This window comes from Mirounga angustirostris, unplaced genomic scaffold (genome assembly GCF_029215605.1).
Source record: "Mirounga angustirostris isolate CCGP_5_RB_7025 unplaced genomic scaffold, mMirAng1.0.hap1 SCAF_7, whole genome shotgun sequence".
NCBI classification, from domain to species: Eukaryota; Metazoa; Chordata; class Mammalia; order Carnivora; family Phocidae; genus Mirounga; species Mirounga angustirostris.
In genome coordinates this window covers 49,700,831-49,724,403 of record NW_026991715.1, presented here as the reverse complement: position 1 = coordinate 49,724,403, position 23,573 = coordinate 49,700,831, and the positions used below count along the sequence as shown (strand labels likewise).

General features: G+C 40.8%; 1 protein-coding gene across 2 annotated transcripts; it reads right to left on the bottom strand.

Annotated features, from left to right (window-relative positions):
- Positions 1-1,750: 1,750 nt before the first annotated feature.
- SHISAL2B (shisa like 2B) lies at positions 1,751-23,282 on the bottom strand. Of its 2 annotated transcripts, none has more exons than XM_064596169.1 (3): positions 22,946-23,282; positions 18,929-19,086; positions 1,751-1,951 (listed from the first exon to the last, which is right to left on the bottom strand). In XM_064596169.1, the coding sequence occupies exons 1-3, from the start codon at positions 23,134-23,136 to the stop codon at positions 1,815-1,817; spliced, it is 486 nt and encodes a 161-aa protein (XP_064452239.1). In that variant the 5' UTR covers positions 23,137-23,282; the 3' UTR covers positions 1,751-1,814. The 2 variants fall into 2 exon arrangements, with proteins under 2 accessions (XP_064452239.1, XP_064452238.1); XM_064596168.1 differs by having other exon boundaries at positions 18,848-19,086; positions 22,946-23,279.
- Between the last annotated feature and the right edge of the window lie 291 nt (positions 23,283-23,573).

Genomic DNA, 23,573 nt, shown 5'->3' with positions numbered 1-23,573 from the left:
TTTAAAATAGTTTTCATTGTATAGACTTGGTTGTAATTTGATGAGGCTTCTCGCTTTCTTAATATTTTGTCTCAATCTGTGAAGCACCACTGCTTCGAAGTTACAGAGACACATACCAGTTGGTCCATTGGTTGAGCCCGGTGGCTCTCCCTCAGATAACCTGGTTTGGCAGGGACTATAGCTAGTACCAGTGCTGGGATTCCATCTTCCTGGGCAGTTGGACTCCAAGGAGAGTATATGTCTTAAGCCAGCTTGATGATAATCCCACTTATGAAGCCCAGGAGCTGCAATCCGCGACACATCCAGCCATGCCCAGCCTCCGTATCTCTCACAGGTTAGGACGAGTTTGGGGAGCCATGAGCATTTTGCTGGCCTTGACCAGTTTGCCTGCTTCCTGGGTCATTTATGGGATCAGCACTTGCCCTTGAACAGCAAAGGTAGAACTGTACCAGTGCCTTAACTTGCTCATCCTAGGTTTTTACCTGAGGCAACATCTGATTAATAGTGTAATTTTGAATATCTGTGTATCCAGACAGCCAGTGTGAAATCCAGCATGGCCAGTAGATGTTACAGTAATGATCTTGGAGCTATGCTCTCAATATAGCCACATGTGGCTATTTAAATTTAGATTAATTAAATAAATAAAATATAAATGTATTCTTCACTTGCACGAGCCACATTTTAAGTGCTCAGTTGCCACATGTGGCTAGTGGCTACCATGGACAGTGCAGATATAGAAAGAACATTTCCACCATCACAGAAACTTCTGCACAGTGCTGGTCCAGAAGACATCCCCACTTCTTGGTAAAAATTTTGACAGCCTAATGGCCAAAAGTTTCTAAACCTGAGATTTGCATGCCGAGAGCAGTAGGGCATTCCTTTTTTTTCCTCTCAGACCAGAGAAGCCGTATTTGACACATTTTGAAAGGCTAGTCTTTCAACTACAGTAATTTTATACAACACGGTGGATGTGTTGGAAAGAGCCAGCTTTTAAAATTAATCCTTTTTTCCTAGTGAATTCCATTAGAAAACAAGGTCTGTGTTCTTGTAATAGAAATCATACTTAGGAATAAAAATCTTTTAAGACAATTATAATGTGCAGAAACCGTAGTTTTATTTCTAGACGTCTTAAGTGGTATTAATGCAATAGCCTTAGGTGGGACTAGAGAACTTATTTTTTTATAACTTTAATTTTAGAAGTTCTGTAGGAACTTTATCAGTGAAGGATTTTTGTTATGGTTATCCCTTGGTATGCAGAAAATATTATGCAGATTATGCATTGTGACCTATTTTGTTATTGAATGTTAGGTTTTATAAAGACAGTACATTCATTTTGTACCCAGCAAGCCCTAAAAAACGGTAGGGGTTGATCTCTAGGAGACTTAACTTGCCACCTCTGTTTTATAAGACCATCCCCCCTGAGTTTTACCTATCCAGTACCATCTCCTAAAAAGAACTGCCTCTCAGTATCAAAAGAATTGTGAAATGTTGGTAATGTGACAAATCTCCCATTGTTCCGCACTGGTGTAGGTTCGCTTGTCTGTGTTATTGATAAGTCCTTTAATTTCTCCTGACATATTAGCATAATTTCATGTGATACAGAAACATCTTAAATAGCAAATAAAAGTAAACTTCTGCATATGATCAGAAACCTTAGTGGGTTTTTAATAAATTAATTGAATAATCAAAAATGCAGCTGTGTCTTGCTTTGTGAATGGTGAATTTTTGAAAAGTACAATTACAAACTCTATTTGACATGCATTCTTTATTTGTATTGCTCCATCTCTCCAGTGAGCTTTTGCAACACAGGCTTTTTAATAATATACAGTTTTGATTTGTGTTGTATCCATTTTTGGATCTTGAATTGTATCATCAGCTTCATCGGATGTTTCAATTGTTGAATTTGATGCTGCGTTTGAATTGGGGGCTTTGGTTTTCCTGTTTGGGTTGCCTGCAAAACACAAAACAAAATGAAATAATTATTTGGAATTATGGCATAAAATTTGGCTTTTTAAGATGTGTGCTTAAAAAATACATTTTGGAGCAATATTGAAAATATGTCTTAAAAACGCTACGTGGATGAGTGAGAATTGAATCATTTCAAAGTTGTTTTTGTTTCCTTCTGAAAGTCAAATTAGGGAAATACTCAGTAACAGAAGTAAGAATTTCATTTTCATTTCCATGCTTACCCTTCTTTCTTCCATGTTTCCATGGAGGAAATTACACATTTGAGAAGAAGGTAACAATTTCTGGGTTACTTAATAAAAGTGTGACTGTCCCTGTGCATAAAAATGAACAAAACTATACTAAAGCTTATCTTAATAATTTGCAACACTCTTAAGGCTTTGCAATCATAATATGTTTAGATGTAGTGTTTAAAAAGAACACATTTGTGCCACAATCTCATTCACTCATTCCACGGAAATATGAGTCCAAAATGCACGAGGGTAGAGGAATATGGACCTTTGCTCATCACAAAAACTAAAGCTCACAGCAAAGAAATGGATTATTCTTCAAGAATGATTGTTAGAAAAGTTAAGGGGGTGCCTGGGTGGCTCAGTCAGTTAAGCATCCAACTCTTGATTTCAGCTCAAGTCATGATCGTGACATCAAGCCCTCACATCGGGCTCCGCACTCAGCGTGGAGTCTGCTTGAGATGCTCTAACTAACTAACTAACTAACTAACTAACTAACTAACTAACTAAATCTTTAAAAAAAGAAAAGTAATTGTATCATATAGCTCGCCAATATATACAAATTTAAATACTGTATAAATATGTAGAAGCACTGGATAAATCCCCGCTGTCACTAATGCCCTCCTGGTGCTGAATCCCTAGCCCAGTTCGTGGTCTGCATGCTGTATGACCTACTGGCAGCATTTTCTCTCGTTGGCCTCCAGGATATCACCCTTTCTTGACTCACCTCCTGTCTCCATTGCTTCTTCTCCATCTCTTGTTGGTCCCTTTTTTTCTCCAGGCCTCTTAGATTTAGGAGTGCCTCAGGGCTCAGCCTGTTGGTTCCTATCACCGTCTCCCTCCCTAATTAGTCTCATTTAGAAAAACATGCTCTGAACCTGCCTCGGACGAAGCAGAACCCACTGGCCAAGAGGTTCCACTATTAGAAACAGATCTTTCCTCTACCCTTTGCCACTTGCATAAGTCGATTCTCATCTTTCAGTGTGTTCATCCTGCCTGGCTTTGCCCATTTATAAATAACTGTACAGACTACTTTCCAGGCCCCATCAGAATACCCCCACTGTGGGTTGATTTCAGAATTCAACACTCACAGGGCAATATTATTTACAAGTTGTGAAGAACGGTGTTTCACTCCAGCTCCCAGATCATGCCCACAGAACTGAAATGTGGGTGGTATTGGTCTCTGAGCTCATCTTAAAATATCCTAAGTTTAAAGCATAGGGCCTAGAATCGTTCAGTAGATGGTTTTGTTTCATTACCCCTGAACCTCTGTGGTAGTAAAATAAATGTTCTCCTTCTCAACATTCAATCATAATGTTTCAACCATCTAATCTGATTTTTTAAAAGTTAATTTGTTGTAGGCACGACATTTTCTAGCCTGGCAAGTAGCTCTATGCCCAGTCAGCAATCATTCTCTGTTAAATGGAGTAGGGAAGGCTGGTATGAAAATCTAATAAACCGATACATTTGACTTGACTGTTACTTGCAAAGTGGAGTTTTAAAAAATAGTAGATAAAAATTTAGCTACTAAGCACTTAAGTAATGGAACTTATTCTCTGTGGGGGCCACTGAAACTGTTTTCCTCATGTAACATTAGAAAAATGACATTTTGAACCTAAAGATACATCCAGACTGAAAATGAAGGGATGGAGATCCATCTTCCATGCCAGTGGACCTCAAAAGAATGCTGGGGTAGCAATTCTTATATCAGACAAATTAGATTTTAAACTAAAGTCTGTAATAAGAGACACAGAAGGACACTATATCATTCTTAAAGGGTCTATCCAAAGAAGATCTAACAATTGTAAATATCTATGCCCCCAACTTGGGAGCTGCCATTTACATAAGCCAACTGTTAACCAAAATAAAGAGTCACATTGATAACAATACGTTAATTGTAGGAGACCTCAATACTCCACTCTCAGCAATGGACAGATCATCTAAGCAGAAAATCAACAAGGAAACAAGAGCTTTGAATGATAACATTGGACCAGAGGGACCTCATAGATATTTACAGAACATTCCACCCTAAAACAACAGAATACTCATTCTTCTCGAGTGCACATGGAACTTTCTCCAGAATAGACCACATACTGGGTCACAAATCAGGTCTCAACCGATACCAAAAGACTGAGATTATTCCCTGCATATTCTCAGACCACACTGCTTTAAAACTGGAACTCAATCACAAGAAAAAATTTGGCAGAAATTCAAACACTTGGAAGCTAAAGACCACTCTGCTCAAGAATGTTTGGGTCAACCAGGAAATCAAAGAAGAACTTAAACAATTCATGGAAATCAATGAGAACGAAAACACATCGGTCCAAAACCTATGGGATACTGCAAAGGTGGTCCTAAGGGGGAAATACATAGCCATCCAAGCCTCACTCAAAAAAATAGAAAAATCCCGAATTCACCAACTCACTCTACACCTTAAAGAACTAGAGAAAAAGCAACAAACGATGCCTAAGCCACGCATTAGAAGAGAAATAATTAAAATTAGAATAGAAATCAATGAATTAGAAACCAGAAACACAGTAGATCAGATCAACAAAACTAGAAGTTGGTTCTTTGAAAGAATTAATAAGATCAATAAACCACTGGCCAGACTTATCCAGAAGAAAAGGGAAAGGACCCAAATTAATAAAATTATGAATGAAAGGGGAGAGATTACGACTAACACCAAGGAAATAGAAACAATTATTAGAAATTATTATCAATAACTATATGCCAATAAACTGAGCAATCTGGATGAAATGGAGGCCTTCCTGGAAACCTATAAGCTGCCAAGACTGAAACAGGAAGAAATTGACAACCTGAATAGGCCAATAACCAGTAATGAGACTGAAGCAGTGATCAAAAACCTCCCAAAACACAAGAGTCCAGGGCCTGATGGATTCCCTGGGGAATTCTACCAAACTTTCAAAGAAGAAATAATACCTATTCTACTGAAGCTGTTTCAAAAAATAGAAACAGGGGCGCCTGGGTGGCTCAGTCGTTAAGCGTCTGCCTTCGGCTCAGGTCATGATCCCAGGGTCCTGGGATCGAGCCCTGCATCGGGCTCCCTGCTCTGTGGGAAGCCTGTTTCTCCCACTCCCACTCCCTCTGCTTGTGTTCCCTCTTTCGCTGTGTCTCTGTCAAATAAATAAATAAAATCTTTAAAAAAACCAAAAAAACCAAAAATAGAAACAGAAGGAAAACTTCCAAACTCATTCTATGAGGCCAGCATTACCTTAATCCCCAAACCAGGCAAAGACCCCATCAAAAAGGAGAATTTCAAACCGATATCCCTGATGAATATGGATTCCAAAATCCTCAACGAAATCCTAGCTAATAGGATCCAACAATACATTAAAAGGATCATCCACCACGACCAAGTGGGATTTATCCCTGGGATGCAAGGGTGGTTCAACATTTGCAAATCAATCAATGTGATAGAACACATTAATAAGAGGAGGGAGAAGAACCATATGGGCCTCTCAATTGATGCAGAAAAAGCATTCGACAAAATACAACATCCTTTCCTGATTAAAACTATCCAGAGTATAGGGATAGAGGGAACATTCCTCAAGCTCATAAAATCCATCTATGAAAAACCCACAGCGAATATCATCCTCAATGGGGAAAAGCTGAGAGCCTTTCCCTTAAGATCAGGAACACGTCAAGGGTGCCCACTCTGACCACTGTTGTTCAACATAGTACTAGAAGTCCTAGCAACAGCAATCAGACAACAAAAAGAAATAAAAGGTATTCAAATTGGCAAAGAAGAAGTCAAACTCTCTCTTTTCGCAGACGACGTGATACTTTATGTGGAAAACCCAAAAAACTCCACCCCCAAATTACTAGAATTCATCCAGCAATTCAGTAATGTGGCAGGATACAAAATCAATGCACAGAAATCAGTTGCTTTCTTATACACCAACAACACAACTGTAGAAAGAGAAATTAGAGAAACGATTCCATTTACAATAGCACCAAAAACCATAAGATACCTCGGAATAAACTTAACCAAAGAGGTAAAGGATCTATACTCTAGGAACTACAAAACACTCATGAAAGAAATTGAAGAAGACACAAAAAGATGGAAAAATATTCCATGTTCATGGATTGGAAGAATAAACATTGTTAAAATGTCTATGCTACCCAGAGCAATCTATACCTTCAATGCCATCCTGATAAAATTCCAATGACATTTTTCAAAGTGCTGGAACAAACAATCCTAAAATTTGTATGAAATCAGAAAAGACCCCGAATCACCAAGGAAATGTTGAAAATGAAAAACAAAGCTGGGGGCATCACGTTGCCCGATTTCAAGCTATATTACAAAGCTGTGATCACCAAGACAGACATATAGACCAATGGAACAGAATAGAGAACCCAGATATGGACCCTCAACTCTGTGGTCAAATAATCTTTGACAAAGCAGGAAAAAACATGCAATGGAAAAAAGACAGTCTCTTCAATAAATGGTGCTGGGAAAATTGGACAGCCACATGCAGAAGAATGAAACTCGACCATTCTCTAACACCATTCACAAAGATAAACTCAAAGTGGATGAAAGACCTCAATGTGAGACAGGAATCCATCAAAATCCTAGAGGAGAACATAGGCAGTAACCTCTTTGACATCGGCCACAGCAACTTCTTTCAAGATACATCTCCAAAAGGTAGTGAAACAAAAGCAAAAATGAACTTTCGGGACTTTGTCAAGATAAACAGCTTCTGCACAGTAAAGGAAACAGTCAACAAAACAAAGAGGCAACCCACAGAATGGGAGAAGATATTTGCAAATGACACTACAGATAAAGGGCTGGTATCCAAGATCTATAAAGAACTTCTCAAACTCAACATCCAAAAAACAAATAATCAAGTCAAAAAGTGGGCAGAAGATATGAAAAGACACTTCTCTGAAGAAGACATACAAATGGCTAACAGACACATGAAAAAATGTTGGATCAGGGAAATCCAAATCAAAACCACATTGAGATACCACCTTACACCAGTTAGAATGGCAAGAATGGACAGGGAGAGAAACAACAAATGTTGGAGAGGTTGTGGAGAAAGGGGAACCCTCTTACACTGTTGGTGGGAATGCAAGTTGGTACAGCCACTTTGGAAAACAGTGTGGAGGTTCCTCAAAAATTTAAAAATAGAGCTACCCTATGACCCAGCAATTGCACTCCTGGGTATTTACCCCAAAGACACAGATGTAGTGAAAAGAAGGGCCATACGCACCCCAATGTTCATAGCAGCAATGTCCGCAATAGCCAAACTGTGGAAAGAGCTGAGATGCCCTTCAATGGATGAATGGATAAAGAAGATGTGGTCCATATATACAATGGAATATTACTCAGCCGTCAGAAAGAATGAATACCCAACTTTTACATCAACATGGCTGGGACTGGAGGAGATTATGCTAAGTGAAATAAGTCAAGCAGAGAAAGTCAATTATCATATGGTTTCACTTATTTGTGGAACATAAGGAATAGCATTGAGGACATTAGGAGAAGGAAGGGAAAAATGAAGGGGGGGGAATCGGAGGGAGAGATGAACCATGAGAGACTATGGACTCTGAGAAACAAACTGAGGGTTTTAGAGGGGAGGGGGGAGGGGGGATTGGTTAGCCCGGTGATGGGTATTAAGGAGGGCACGTACTGCATGGAGCACTGGGTGTTATACGAAAACAATGGATCGTGGATGACCACATTAAAAACCAATGATGTATTGTATGATGACTAACATAACATAATAAAATTAAAAAAAAAAAAAGAAAAACATTTTTATAGGTTTATTTTTCATGTGCGTAGCATTGTTTGTCCTCTTCAGTATTCTAGCAAGTAAAGATAAAGATCAAGGATATAAGATGTAAATTAGTTGCATATTATCTGGGTGGCTTTTGCATCTTACATAAGCGTTTCTTTAAACATCTAAAACTTAAAATTTTATTGGAGTTCCTGGAAGTCTGAACTGAATGTTGGTTAATTCCTGTCCTTCATGTTTCCTAAGCTTTTTACATTCTTAGAATCATAAGACATTTCAATAAGACTTTCAATGTGTTTTTATCTACCTTGCCACATACAGTTTTTGTTTTTGTCTTTTTTTAATGGGAAATAAATTCAGGAGGTTATTTCCCAACTTAGGAGTTCTCTCTAAGTCATCTCCCTTCTGACAGCTTTAGTTTCCATTATGTATTTTCCGGCAGCAACCAAGTTTATCTAACCCGTCTACTGCCCTCTGAGATTTAAAGGCTTGCAAAAAACATATCCCAGTGTTACAGGTCTTTCTTCAAGGACTTACAAAGACGCCCATTCTCCAGCCCTGACTCATTTCCTTGGCTACTGGATCCTTCTAATCAGTGTAGGTACAAATTTGTTTCTTAGATTGACTTCTTAAAGCAAAGCAGTTCCCCTAACAGAATCAATTTACTTCACAAACAAGAACAGATTTGTTATAAACACCATACCAATATCATTTGAAGCAGGAATTTTGATTAGCAAGTTAACACCCCTAGTGTTGACTCTCTTCTCAAAGCTTACGAAAATCCAAAGGTGCTTTCAATGTATATCTTTCTGGTAAGTTAGAATAATGGGACATAGGGAAAAACAACTGCAGTGAATAGCTATAGTGATAACAGAGTCCAGCTAACTGCATCTCTGTGAAATAATTTTAAAAGAGCAAGAGAAGTCTGAGCAACCTCACCTTTTCCTAGTTTTGCTTTCATAAATAGAAGCTAATTTCTTAACCAACAAAGTAGGGATAAAGTCAGCAGCCTCTTTTTCTGTCCCAGGACTACAACATGGATTAGATTTTAAAGAAGAAGTCTGTAATTCCATTGAGCTCCCAAGGGATTTGTTACACATAAAAGGTTTTCCTTATTTAATTCCTCCTTTTCCTTACTGAATGCAGACTGTGAAGCTCCAACATTATTGTTCTTTTCTGGGTTTGATATTAGTTGTTCTTTCTGCTGCTCATGTCCCATTTTCATTCTCTCTCTCTCTTTTTTTTTTTTTTTTGGTGTCTGGTTATCAAAGAGAAATCTCAACCTTCCTTTAATCCTATACCTCTCAGATTGGTATTTAAATTAAAGGTTTGGCCTTTGTCAAAATTCAGATCCAATTCATCAAATAATCTTTGCACATATCCTTATCACGAACTATACCAATATATTTTTTCCTATAATGGTTAAATTTTGCATTCATTTTCAGAACCAGTCCTCAGGAATCCATTTATCTTATAACTCTTCTATGAACTCTGCCCTTGCCTGCCATTTCAAAATATCAAAAGAATACTGGAGACCCCTGCAGGTCTTCATCTCTTTGACTATCTGGCCAGGACTATAATTAAGCTTTTCTGCCATTATCTGCCTACATCCCCCTAGCTTCTGTGTCACATTCTCAGTCCTACAGCAGCTTCTAATTGCTAATTAACTAGCTCACTTTACTCCTGAGTGGAAAATCTACACATCCCACTCATCCCACAGTTCCTCCTAGTGAAAACAAGCCACCTTAAATCTGTACCCTGTGTTTCTGATTTGCAAGAGGATGTTTTCCCTTCGAATTTAATATGAAGCATAGGGCTGGATCTGATGTTAATGATGAAGTGGGCAAAACTTACCCAGTGACCTGCTGATCTTTTGTGCTTTACCCTGTGCAGGGCCCTGCCTTCTTAAGAATATATAGGTATCTCAAGTAAATACAGTTAAAAATTCACTGTAAAAGCTACAGTCTTAGATTTGCCCTTTGGCTTTATCGGTCCATCAGTGAGTGAAGGCAGTTCTATCCAGAAATGTTTTTCCTATCCTATTTTTTTCCACCATGGGCCTTTTTTTCCTTTTTCTTTTCTGCATTATTAAAATTTTGCAGCCACTGATGACTAACATAACTCACAAATAACTTAGCTCATATTTAAAATCCTCTAAATGAATTTTCACAAGAGACTAGCTTCTATTTTGTTTATTGATTCCAACGCCAGCCAAGATTGCCTAACCCTTAGCTCTGAGGAGGACCCACAAATACTAAATGTGTTGGTAGCTCTGCTGAGTAATTTGGTTTTCTACATCTAGGGACAAAAACAGTTGTAGGAAATTACAGCCTCGTTAGAAAGGTCCCTTTAGGAGGCACAGTAACCTTTTCTGTCGTTGAGTTCAAATAACCCCATCTTCTACTAAGATCTCAATGAGTTCTTAAGGCCTTTCTGGGGGCTCCTGGGTGGTTCAGATGGTTAAGCGTCTGCCTTTGGCTTGGGTTGTGATCTCCAGGTCCTGAGATCCAGCCCCGAGTTTGGATCCCCACTCAGCTGGGAGTCTCCCTCTCCCTCTACCCCTCACCCTGCTTGTGCTCTCTCTCTCTCTCAAATGAATAAATAAAATATTAAATTAATAATAATAAAAAAAAATTTTTAAAGGGCACCTGAGTGGCTCATTTGGTTAAGCGCCTGCCTTCAGCTCAGGTCATGATCCCAGAGTCCTGGGATCGAGCCCCCGCATCGGGCTCCCTGCTCAGCCGAGTCTGCTTCTCCCTCTCCCTCTGCTCATCCCCCTGCTCCTGCTCTCTTGCTCACTCACTCTTTCAAATAAATAAATAAAATCTAAAAAAAAAAAAAGCCTTTCTGAAACAAAGAATGGTATTACAAAATAATTTGGCAGCCTAATTAATAAAAGTTTTGAGCAGAGTTTTGTTGGAGGGGTGTTAAGGCTACTAAGAAAAATAGATCCCAAAGTTATCTATAAATTTAGTGCAAAACCCATCAAAATACCACTTAATTTTTAAAAATTTGACAACATGACTCAGAAGTTTATTTGGAAATCTGAACACTACAAGAGTAGCCAAGAAACTTTGATAAAGAAGCGTAATGGGAGGGAGGAGAAAGTCTTGCCTGGTCAGATATTAAAATTATATCACTACAATAATTTTTAAAGTATTTTTAAAGTATATTATTAGCTTAAGAATAAACAGAGTGATAAATTTAACAGAGCAGAAGGTCTAAAAACAGATCACAGTGTATATAAGAATTCAGTTTATGACATTTTAAATTGGCAAGAGAAAGATGGATTATCCAATAGATATTTGGACAATGGGCTCATTTGCAAAATAAAAAGGCAGATCCCTACCTCATACTTTACACCAAAACTAAAATTCCAGCATTATTAAAAATTTTAACATAAAAACAATGAATAAATGTATTAGAAAAAAATATAGGTGCATATCTTTATAACTTATAGTGAGCTGAGAACTTTCTTTTTTTTAAGATTTTTAAAAATTTTATTATTTTTTAAGTAATCTCTGCACCCAACTTGGGGCTTGAAATCATAACCAGTCTGAGCAACCTCACCTTTTCCTAGTTTTGCTTTGATAAATAGAAGCTAATTTCTTAACCAACAAAGTAGGGATAAAGTCAGCAGCCTCTTTTTCTGTCCCAGGACTACAACATGGATTAGATTTTAAAGAGGTGAGAACTTTCTAAGTATGAAACTAAAGGGAGAAAATACAAAAGGAGAAACTTCTCTAAATGAAAAATTGTCACATACTAAATTACAAGGGAAACAACTGTGAAAACATTTGCAATATATGTGGAAAAGAGTTTAGTTCCTGTGTGTAAAGTTCTTTTAAAGCAGCGAAAAACGTACATCCCCATAGAAAAACGTGTATAAGATATGAACAACAGTATGCCAAGGAAGAAATAATGATAGGGGTACCTGGCTGTCTCCATTGGAAAAGTGTGCAACTCTTGATCTCAGGGTCTTGAGTTCAAGCCCCATGTTAGGTGGAGAGATGACTTAAATAAATATTTTTAAAAAGAAGAAATAATGGCAAACATTAAAATGCCCGCTCCCACTCTTAATTTAAGATAAAAACACTATTAACTTTTTTCAACGAAATTAGTAAAATGTGTATCTTTTGAAATAATAATACTAGTCCTTTTCTGGAGGGCGGTTAGCAACTTGTATCCACAGCCTTTAATACGTGCCCATCCTTTGGTCAACAAGTCCACTCTCAGGGATTTATGCTAAGAAAATAGTTAGATAGTTTGTGCAATGTATATGTGTAATGAAAAAGAAAATGGAAGCTCGCTCAAAGTCAATAATAAAATATGGTATACTCAGATTTTGGTTTCTAAATACTATTCCCAACTAAAATGAACCAGGCTTTTTAGAGAAATATCAGATTCCAGGGCTGGAACAGGGGATGTACAGGCTGCCTGGAACATTTTGTGACAGAAAGCAAAAAAGTGCTCAAAAAATTACGGACACAGTTCAGAAGGACAAAGGACCCAATTGAAAGGGGCTCCCACAGGACAAAGCTGAGACAATGTAAGTATCAGAATAAATAATGACAGTCATAGAATATTTTAAAACAAAGCATCTGAGTCCATACTGATCTGAAAAAATAAAGGAATAGGTCAATAAAGAGGGGAGAAGGAAAAGCTCTTCCTTATGTTTGTTATTCCTTAGAATAACAAACAATGTGGGGCTTGGAAAGTCATCATTTTATAACTATTGTAATAATAGTTTTAAAATTATTTTGAATGAAAAAATTCAGTCAAGAGCCATCAATGAGTAGATGAAAGTTTGAGGAGGAACAGAATATTTTCAATCTCAAAGTACCTCCCTACAAATTACTTAGGAATTAATAGGGGAAATAGTGACTTTACAATGTCTTAATCCAGCAAATACAACCTTAACCAACGAATCAAAGTTCACATCACCCCTAATGGGACAAATCAATATTATGTGCTTCCTGATAGGATGCCCTGAGAATATGATTTCTGTGGTATTCCTGTCGAAAGGTATTATCTCTCTCCAATCATGAGAAAATACCAGACAAATTGAAAGGCCCTTTACAGGATAACTGGCTTCTGCTTTTCAAAAATATCAAGATCATGAAAGACAAAGAAACGCTGGGGATTAAAGGAGGCTTAAAGAAATATGACAACGAATTATAAGACTAGATCCTAGATGAGAAAAACATCGCTATTAAGGATATTGGCAAAATTTCAATATGAACTGCAGATGAGATAATATTACTTTATCAGTGTTACATGTCCTGACTTTGATAAACATACTATAACTATGTAAGAAAAAAAAGTAAGTTCTTAGGAAAAACTTACTGAAATACTTATGGTTAAAAGGCATGATATCCGGGGCGCCTGGGTGGCTCAGTCGTTAAGTGTCTGCCTTCGGCTCAGGTCATGATCCCAGCGTCCTGGGATCGAGTCCCGCATCGGGCTCCCTGCTCCGCGGGAAGCCTGCTTCTCCCTCTCCCACTCCCCCTGCTTGTGTTCCCTCTCTCGCTGTGTCTCTCTCTGTCAAATAAATAAATAAATCTTTAAAAAAAAAAAAGGTATGATATCTGCAAATTATTTTCAAATGGTTCAGAAAATATACACTGAGAGAGAGTTGATGATAAAGAAAATGAGGCAAAATATTAACAATGAAGTAAATCTGAGGAGGGGTCTACAACCTTCTCTATACTATTCTTGCAATTTTTCTGGAAGTGTGAAGTTATATCGAAATAAAAGAATAAAAAATCATAGCACTATGTCAGGATATTAAAGTGGAACTATTCTTTGGCAAAGGCATTTATTCATTGGCAAACAAAGATGTCAATATTGTTCAGTGAAAAAAAATAGCACAAGACTCATCCCCCGCACTTTGTTATGGTCATGTATGGAGAGCTGCATATCAAAAATCCATGGAAGAATTCAACATAGTGTTCATAACCCTCATCTCTGTATGGTGGAATCACGGAAGACACTGTTTGTTTGTTTCTCTGTATTTTCTAATTTTCCATCAATAAAAGCGAATTGAAAGAAAGGTTTTTCTTTCTAGGTGACTCTTCTAAAAAGAAGAAATAGAGCAGACCATTCTAAGCCAGTCCGAGTCATGTTTTGCTTAATGGGTAGAAGAAACAATTATGTGATCTTCAAATGTGCTTTCTCAGTATTCCATATGTAATTTATGTTTTTCTCCTAGACAGCTGCACCTTACTGAGGATTTGCTTACCCTTTTTCATTTATATCACCTGCCTTTACAAAAGAGACCACCAGATACAGGGGCTTGGAGTTGTCTATTATCTCTATCCAACTGTATTATTTTATTTGTGCCAAGCAGCTCTACTAATGTCCGCCCTTTTAACCAACTGAGCCACCCAGGCGCCCCCGCCCTTTTAATTTCCATCCAGAACTCTGCTTCCAACAGCCCCTCTCCTCAGGCCTCCACCCCTCCCTCCGCAACCCCGAGTGTCAGTGGATGCTCAAAACCACAGGGTGGATGTGCTTGATCTTCCTGGAGCACCAATTTTCTTCAGATATGAGAAGGAGAAGATGTTATTATTAGAGTAAAACAAGCCATTACATTCAGCCAAATTGAACAGTGACGTAAATTTTAAAAATAAGATGGGAAAAAAATAAAAATAAAATGAAACTTCAAATAATTTAAAGTTCACAGGCCTCAGGCAAGTCTTTCCAGTCTAGCCCCTGGAATTCTGGAGGTGCAGGTTCCTTTCTCATTCCCCTTTAAGGATTTTCCAGCAGAAGAGTTTGAGAAGCAGGGATCTGGGACATTCAGCCTGCTAACTGCTTCTCTCTTAGCCATTAATTCTTCTACAGCTTATGAAATGAGACCCCCCCTCAGGAGGGTCTGCTCAGAAAGATGCCCTTCACACGGTCATCGTCTCAGACCTCTACAGCCCACAAGCAATGGGCTTCTTTTAAACGCTGGCATTTGAAACACACATAGCTCACAACACACAAAAAAGGGAACAAAAAGATGATGGGATACAATTTAAAGGCAATCAATTTCCTAGCCACAGCCTCTGTGCACAAAGCGAGCCCTGGAGGTAGCCCAGTGAACCTGTGCAGGCGCTCCCAGCGGCCTGCTGTTTTCAGGATCAATTCAAAACGTATAAAGGCTTAAACTGTATACATTAAAAAGGAGGGGATGCCTGGGTGGCTCAGTCGGTTAAGCGTCTGCCTTCGGCTCAGGTCATGATCCTGGAGTCCCTGGATCGAGTCCCGCATCGGGCTCCCTGCTCGGCGGGGAGTCTGCTTCTCCCTCAGACCCTCCCCCCTCTCGTGTGCTCTCTCTCTCTCTCTCTCTCTCTCTCATTCTTGCTCTCTCAAATGAATAAATAAATAAAATCTTACAAAAAAAATCTTTGGGGTGCCTGGGTGGCTCAGTCGGTTAAGCGTCTGCCTTCGGCTCAGGTCATGATCCCAGGGTCCTGGGATCCAGCCCTGAACTGGGCTCCCTGCTCAGCGGGGTGTCTGCTTCTCCTTCAGGCCTCTCCCTCTACCCCCACCCCCACTCATGCTCTCGCTCTTTCTCTCAAATGAATAAATAAATCTTAAAAAAAAAAAAGACCAATAGAATAAAGAAACACAAGGGAAAAACCTTGGCACAACTGCCTAAGATTAGACTTAGACGGTTGTCTTTTATAGAAACAGAAAAGTTCAGTGCCCTAGGTCAGTTTTAGAATGTGCACAAAGACATTTTTCCCTTTAGGCCATTTGAATTGCCTGTAATGAAAACAGTCTCAATTATAAAAATTAATGCAAAATAATGGGAGGTCGACTCTTAAGAACAGATCTTTTTTTTTTTTTTTAAGATTTTATTTATTTATTTGACAGAGAGAGCGAGCGAGAGCAGGAACACAAGCAGGGGGAGTGGGAGAGGGAAAAACAGGCTTCCCTCCTAGCAGAGAGCCCGATGCGGGGCTCGATCCCAGGACCCTGGGATCATGACCTGAGCTGAAGGCAGACGCTTAACGACCGAGCCACACAGGTGCCCCAAGAACAGATCATTTTGAAAGAAGATGAAACCGGTTTCCTCTGATGTAATGTTTACCTACTTGGTTCTTCTGCAAACATTTTACTATCCTTGACCTTGAAGGCATCCCTTAAGTGGAATAAAGACTTTTTGTTTTTAATAGCTAGAACACTGGAACCTATTCCTAGGTGGGAGAATCACTGGAACAGAGCATGACACCTCACAACAGCACCACAATGTTTTCACTCTAAAGGGTCACTTTCAAATATAAACCGTTTTTCTCTTCCTATTTCAGTGACATTTCGATTACCTATTTTGTTTTGGGCTCTGCACCATGTCTGATTTGGTTAAAATCAAACCAAAGGACCAAAATCACCTCATTGGAAAGCAGCAGGAAGGCAGCGATCATATAAAATCCTGCCTTGTCAATAGCAAGCACTCAGGAAAAGGTGTCTGGAGTTAATTTGCTGGCCTGATAAACAATGTTTTTGAGAGGAGACATTTCAATGCAAGAAAGCAGCTTCCTCTAACTACCTCAGAAGTGCATCAATGGATCTCCTTAGCTAAACAGCAATGAGACTACAAGACTCGAATCAACAAGCCAGCTAACTCTGTTGCTAGGTTCTCAGAGCCAACATGAAATAACATTTGGGGGCAGTCCCTGAGATCAACCAGGAAAAACAACCAACTTCTATTTAGCACAACACATGGCATAGAGGAGACATTCAATGATTGTCTGATACCTCTAGAGGGGACAATAAAGATGCTCCTGTGATCACCTACTATAAAGGTGTAGCACTACTCATTCAATTCATTCAACAAACATTGCTAGTGCTCTAGGCAGTAGGGATACAGTAGTGAGGAAACAAGTGAAAATTATTATTTTCCTGGAACTTACTTTCCAGTTGGAGTGGAGAAAAGTTAAGACAATAGGTAACTAAATTATATAGTATATTAGTGCCACATGCTTAGGAGAAAAATAAAACAGGAAGGGGGTATGAAATGTTGAAGGGGAGTTAAGTCACCAGATATGGTGACCAGGGAAGAACTCCCTAGGAAGGTGACTTTTAGTAAAGATTTAAAGAAAGTGAAAGTCATATGGGTATCTGAGGGAAAAGCCTTCTGGACAATGGTGACAGCACATGCAAAGGCCCTGAGGCAGAGGAGTTTCAAGGAACAGCAAAGAGGCCAATGTGTCTGGGCACAGGAGATGAGAGAAATGGGGGCGGAGAGGGCAGACCACAGAAGCCCTGGTAGGTCCCAGTTAAGACTTCTGTATCTAACAAGAGAGATGGGAAGCAATTAGGATTTTTTAGCAGAGGAATGACAAGACCTGACTTAGCTTGTAACAGGCGCACTTTGGCTGCTTTGTGGAGAGTAGACAGCAGGGGAGCGAGGGCTTACTTAGCTGGGAAGGGAAGCTGTTTGTTTTAAAATGCAGAGTCTGGAGTTTGCGGTCTTAACGAAATCCCTAGGTGATTCTTATGTATAGTAAAATTTAAGAATGTCCACGTTAAATTATCTAAGCACTTGAGACAAAAATTCATTTTATGCATTGGGGAGGATAGGTAATATGGTGAGCACTGGGAATTGTGTAAGGCCGATGAATCACAGACCTGTACCCCTGAAACAAATAATACATTGTATGTATATACATATACATATGTTTATATATATATATACACATATATAATAAAAAATAAAAATAAATAAAAATAATATAAAAACAAACTGAGTTTAAGATCTAATGATTTGGTAGTCACTAATCCACTGCTTCATTTTGCCTGTGAAGAAACAGGATCTAAGCCATTGGACTAAATTCAACTAACAACCTGTCAATTCGGCCACACAGTTCCAAACAGTGCTTCAGAGAAAGAACTGCTAAGGGAGCTTGGCCTCTTGCTCTGTGACGCAGGATGCCCTCTGAGAGAGACCTCCTCTACAGAAAAGGAAAGTAGAGCTAATGCGATCATTCAGCAACTGTATTTGATAAGGTCACAGAGCATGTACTCCAGAAATATAAGTTTCAGAGTTCAGCCGAAAGAGAGCATCTGAGCAGGTGATTTTCCAAAAATTTTTAAAGTAAACTTTTTCATTCTCTTTTTAAATAGAAGTTACTGAGCACTTGTATCTTATTCTAGATAGATTCTATTTATATATTCTAAATTTTTATTAAAATACGCTCTATATATCTAAAAATTTATGACTACTACTTTTTAAATACACTAACAGAAATTTATATTCACAAAAATCATAACAATTCTTTCTGACTGAATTTCATAATGCTAGCAATTAGCATTTGTGTGGCACTTTGTAACTGAGATAATGAATCCCAGTTCCACAAACTATACATAAACATTTCTTTCTACTTTATAGTCACTCTTCCATGCGCGCCTGCACACACGTATACCTTAACTAGTTTGTCATCTATTCAAGAACAAAGACGGTCTTCTATTTACCTTTCCTGTTTTTCTATTCCTTTTGTATGCCTCTGAGATATTTTAGGTACCTCCTCTGAATTCTGCAGCTCTCAGGCACCCAGGTGAATGCTCAGCTGCCCACCGACTGACCCATCTTGAGCAATGCAACCCTGAGAATTAATTATCAGATATTTTGCTCCTCTATTTATTCTACATCTTTGGCTCTATCACAAACAAAATTTAACAACTCCATGAAGCTAAAACCTTTATAACTGACAGCCTTAAATACAGTAGAGCGATTTAGTGGATCCATGAGAACAAGTTTTTCATGAGAACATTTTCATCCTGCCCCTCTTCTGTCCTTTGGCCCAATTTCTCAAAGGTATTTCAGCATTAATGCCTAATTTCCTATGAATTTCTATAAAGGCACATAATGAGTTGAATTTTTAAAAAGCATTCATGGCTCACCGGATGGTGTGTCACCCAGGGACAGGTGATTCTCTTGAACAGAGTGCAGGAAGTTGGCTGCAAATAATGGATGCGGATTACCTTCGTGAGTGGAAGAAGCCTCGAGGTGCTGAAGTTTAAGGCCAGTGTCTAACTTTCGAGGCTTTGTAGACAGAAATAAGTAGCAGAGGACACAGACGCTGACGACAAAGGCAAGCAGAACAAGGGCAGCAGTTCCCAGTCCAACCAGGGCACCGATGCTGAAGAAACAGGAAGAACATCCTCACTGGTTTACACATACACTAGAGAGAAGGTCTGAAGATTGTTCATCCTTGCTTCAGTCATTCCTAGCCAAACTATATTTTAGTATAAACAGTACATGATTGAAATCTATAGCTCACCTTTTGCTTTCATCAAATTCTTCTATTTTCTTTACACATTTATATGTTAACATTAGTATAGAAAACTATGTGAACTCATATGGCAGGTGAAAGGTCACGTGATTCTCCCGGGCGAGTTTAAAGATATTTCAGTCGAAGAAACCTCTATTAGTATATTTTAGGGGCACCTGGGTGGCTCAGATGGTTAAGCGTCTGCTTTGGCTCAGGTCATGATCCCAGGGTCCTGGGATCGAGCCCCGCATCGGGCTCCCTGCTTGGCGGGAAGCCTGCTTCTCCCTCTCCCTCTACTGTTCCCCCTGCTTGTGCTCTCTCGCGCTGTCAAATAAATAAATTTTTTTAAAAATCTTAAAAAAAAATTATATTTTAGAAGGAAAAATCGTGTTCACCCACAAAAAATGAATAGAAAAATACTGACTGGTGCAAAAGTAGTGAAGCTCTACTGAACCACCCAGGCGCCCCAAGCCTCCGACTCCTGATTTTAGCTCAAATTATGATCTCAGGGTGGTGAGATCAAGCCCCTAGACAGGCTCAGGCTGGGTGAGGAGCCTGCTTGAGATTCTCTCCCTCTGTCCCTTCTCCCCTCCCCCGACTCTAAAAAAAAAAAAAGGGGGGGAAGTAAATCATGGTATAATCATCACTGAAGAGTAATCATCATTGAAATGGTCATTGACAAGTAATGACCTTTTTCTTCATCATCGTCCTGGCCTGCCTGCAGGCTTCTGCTATTTCCTAGAGATTAGGGCCCCGACAAGTTTGACAAGTACCAAAGAGAAGGAGGGGAGAATCTGACCAGGGAGGCTAGGTGTGTTAGGGTTCTGGAAAAAAGGAGAACAGCATTAAAAGGGAGGTGCTTAAGCTCATCCCATTTATCCTTGATTTTACGAGATAAAGCCCCCTGCCATTTAGAGATTGCCTCCTTGGCCACAAAGGAGTGGAGTGAGACCTCCAAAGATACTTGTGCTTGGTTTATTAATGTCAGCCCAATCCCCCTAGCCCTGCACACAGTGAAGACTGGATAATTCTGTGGCTAAAGTCAATATATGTTTTATATTTAAATTGGAGTTTGCCCTCACTTGTGCACTCTCTTCCAAGGGCGAGACTCCCTGGCTCTGGAAAGTCCTCTTTCATGTTTGTTGGCACCAAAGCTGACTTTTGTAGATTATATACATCAGGGAGGGTTAGGACTACGCACAGACACAGGGGAACATAAGCCACTTAATTAACATTATCCGCTGCACAAGACAGCTAGGCTGCCACACATCTAGAAAGATTCTTGAAATGAGAACCGGTTTTTAAAAAAATGCTCCAAGTAAAAAGTAATTTAGTCCATTTAAAAGTAAAATTGTCAACCTAATTAAATTCAACATGCATACTGTGAGCTTTTAATGTACACAATTTAAAAGCCCATCACATGATTTGTAGGAAAAACAAAGCATTCTCTTTCTGCTTTCTATTATAATTAAAGAAAATAATGGCAGCTTATCCCTTATCTCGTTGGTTAATGAGCGCTGAGAACACAATGGGGAGTCCGAGGTGCTGCCACCATTATTAACACCACCTTCATAATCTGGACAGACAGCTTGTATCACAGTTCCATTTTATAGAAGCGTTGCTTCATGCGTACAAAACTCTAGATAAAGATGAAACTCCAGGAATCTCCTAAAATAGTCCTTTTGACAACCGCTTACTGAACTCATGTTTTGCCCTGTGCAACTGGCATCATTTTCCTAGGTCCTGAAGCAGGTTACCAAAGGAAGCCCCGAGAGGGTAGGGATTTGGAGAAGGAGCAAAGATTGTGGTGGGCCAGACGCAGGAAAGGGAGAATTATCCTCTCCTCCCAGCACCGGGATGGCAGTCGGCTTTCCAGTCCCTGCGGGGGGGTCTGAAGTTGCTGCCTTGTTCACGCCGCAGTTCTCCTACTCAGCACCTTTGCTTGCCTCGGAGTAGCTGTGCTGTGCCTTTCTCCAGCAGCTGCAGAATCTCAGAACAACTGCTAGTGACTTCGGGAATATTTTTCGCAGTTGGACTATTTTCAATTTGGGCGAAGAGCAAAGAATGTGAGGGAGATGAAGCGCTGAATTTTTGCCTCCCCATTGTGTTCTCAGTGCTCAATAACTAACAAGATCCCCAGGTTTAACATTGCCGACAGATGCTCTCAGTTGAAATGATTTTTGTGTGTCCTAGGAACTGAGCTATACTGTCCGTTGTGTCCGTGCTGAATGAAGACCCGGCAAGCTATTCATTCTTCGTGCCCTCATAAACCTATCCTCTGCTGCCTGTCACTTTGGAACTATTCAAGGATCTGAGAATCCCAGGCACTTTTCCAATTGAGTTTGACTTAAGAGTTGCCAGTCTCTGTCGGAGGTGCTGCCACCATTATTAACACCTCCAAGGACTCAGAGCTGGGTTACTATGCTATTTTCCAAAAGGCCGGATAATATGCCAGTGCAATACTGATTACTTCTCCAAATGAGAGGGGTAAGCTGCCATTATTTTGCAAGATTATGCCCCACTCCGGCACAACACAATGTTGTTAGCTGAACTTCTTGGTAAGTGGCACTCCTTTTGAGATTTTTTTGACGCTTGCAATACCTTTTGGAAAAATTATTTTACTGCCTCAAGAAATAACATTTAAAGTCAGTTGCTGTGGACTGGACATGTGTGACAAATTCTGGATCATGCTAGAGGATTAGAGAAACACCACTCTTCCGCTTACTAGCAGAATCTCTCTCTTGTCAGGCATAAGCTAATTAGTTTGTGCGAAACAACTGAAGGTGGGTTTGGAATTCTTTCACATTCATTCTCCAGGCAAAATCAAAGAGTGGAGTTCAAAGGTTACAATCTTGGGGCGGGGGAGGGGCGCAGAAAGCATTTTACAGTGAAAATATCTGCATAAATACTAGGTGGAATAAGTAAAATTCCCATCATAGGAAAAAGAGGCAAGAAAGACTCCACCTTAGAAAGTCTCTTGTCTTTCCAGTAATGGCCGAGTGGCTCAGGTGTTAAGAAAGGGGTGTCCTGAAAAAGGTTCTATGGAGTATTATAGCAAGTAAAACTTTCCCTGCCTACTGTAGGTCTCCAGTTCGGTTCTGGGTCAGTTTCGGATCATCTGAAAAGAGCAAATTATAAAGTACACACACACACACACCTCTTTGATTTCTTCTCACCCTCAGAGAGACTTTAAATACTCTGGCCCTTGGTTAATACCTTAAAATGAGTCCCAAAGTCGTCCCCTTTCTGCTCAAAGCACCAAATGCCCAAACAAACCAAAAAGAGAATGAAAACCTCCTCAAGTTATCTGCGTGTCTCCTCTCTGCCGGCGGAGCCTCCTGCCTGGAACTCGTCCCTGGCGGGCGTGGAGACCCGGCGCGGGGCTGAGCGGGGCCAGCCGAGCCGGTACCGCGTGCGCCCTGGGCGCACAGCCCGCGCTGCTCCCGAGCTCCTCCCGCGCCAGCCTCGCCCGGGGTCCAGGGCCCACGCACACTTTTGGCCGCCACAGCCTGACCCTCGCCGGACGGGGGCAGCACCGGGCGGGCCCCGGGGTCCGGGGTGGGGGAGCTCCGAGCCGGGCGCGCTTTGTCTGCTGGTCCCTCACCCGCCCTCGGAGGCTCCATGTCCTTCCTGAGGGACCCGACCCGAGCGGGCGACCCTCCCACTCCCGGGCTGGCACCGCTCGTCGCCTCCCCGGAGCCCGCCGCCAGCCCGCCGCCCTGCCCACCTGAGGCTCCACATATAGCTGTGCTTGTAGGGGAAGTAGCTGCCCGGCTCGCTGCAGCAGTACTTGAGGTCGGCGAAGCCGCAGCAGTAGAGCAGGGCGGCCCCCTCGCCGCTCCGGGGGCACTCGAAGGGCTCCACGAAGCTGTGGTTGAGGCTGTAGTAGCCCGAGCACACCCGGCTCGCCTCGCTCATCGCGGGCGGCTGCGGACAGGGGCACGCTTGCCCCCGGACCTGCGCTCGGACCGCCCGCGCCCGCGCCCCCCACGGCCCGGGCTTTCGGTCGGACAGCCTGGGAGTTCAGCCTTCGCGCGCCTCCTCCGCGCTCTCTCCTCCCCCTGTCCACGTGGGGTCTGCTCGCTTTACTCGCGCATCTCCCTCTCGTTACTGAGTGGCCCTTTTTGTCTGCCGGTCTTCGACGCTGTAACTCTTCTCTCCCGCCCTTCGGGGGCTTTCTCCCCGCTCCCTTGACTCCCCTCCACTTCCCCTCACTTCATCGACAGCCTGGGGAGCTCAGCAGGCACACACTGCACGCCAGAGAGCGACTTCATCCGAAGGCAAAGTGGAGGTGCATGTATGTTTGCCGAAGCTGCCGTCTGCCTGCCCGAGGACAGGGCAGGTGGGGTCGGGGC

Excerpts from the sequence above, each read along its gene's own strand:
- SHISAL2B (XM_064596168.1), bottom strand. The coding sequence starts at position 23,136 with ATGAGCGAGGCGAGCCGGGTGTGCTCGGGCTACTACAGCCTCAACCAC. Across the intron at positions 19,087-22,945 it reads AGCTATATGTGGAGCCTCAG|CATCGGTGCCCTGGTTGGAC; the intron begins GTGGGCAGGGCG and ends CTGTTTCTTCAG. Across the intron at positions 1,952-18,847 it reads CCTGGGTGACACACCATCCG|GCAACCCAAACAGGAAAACC; the intron begins GTGAGCCATGAA and ends TGTGTTTTGCAG.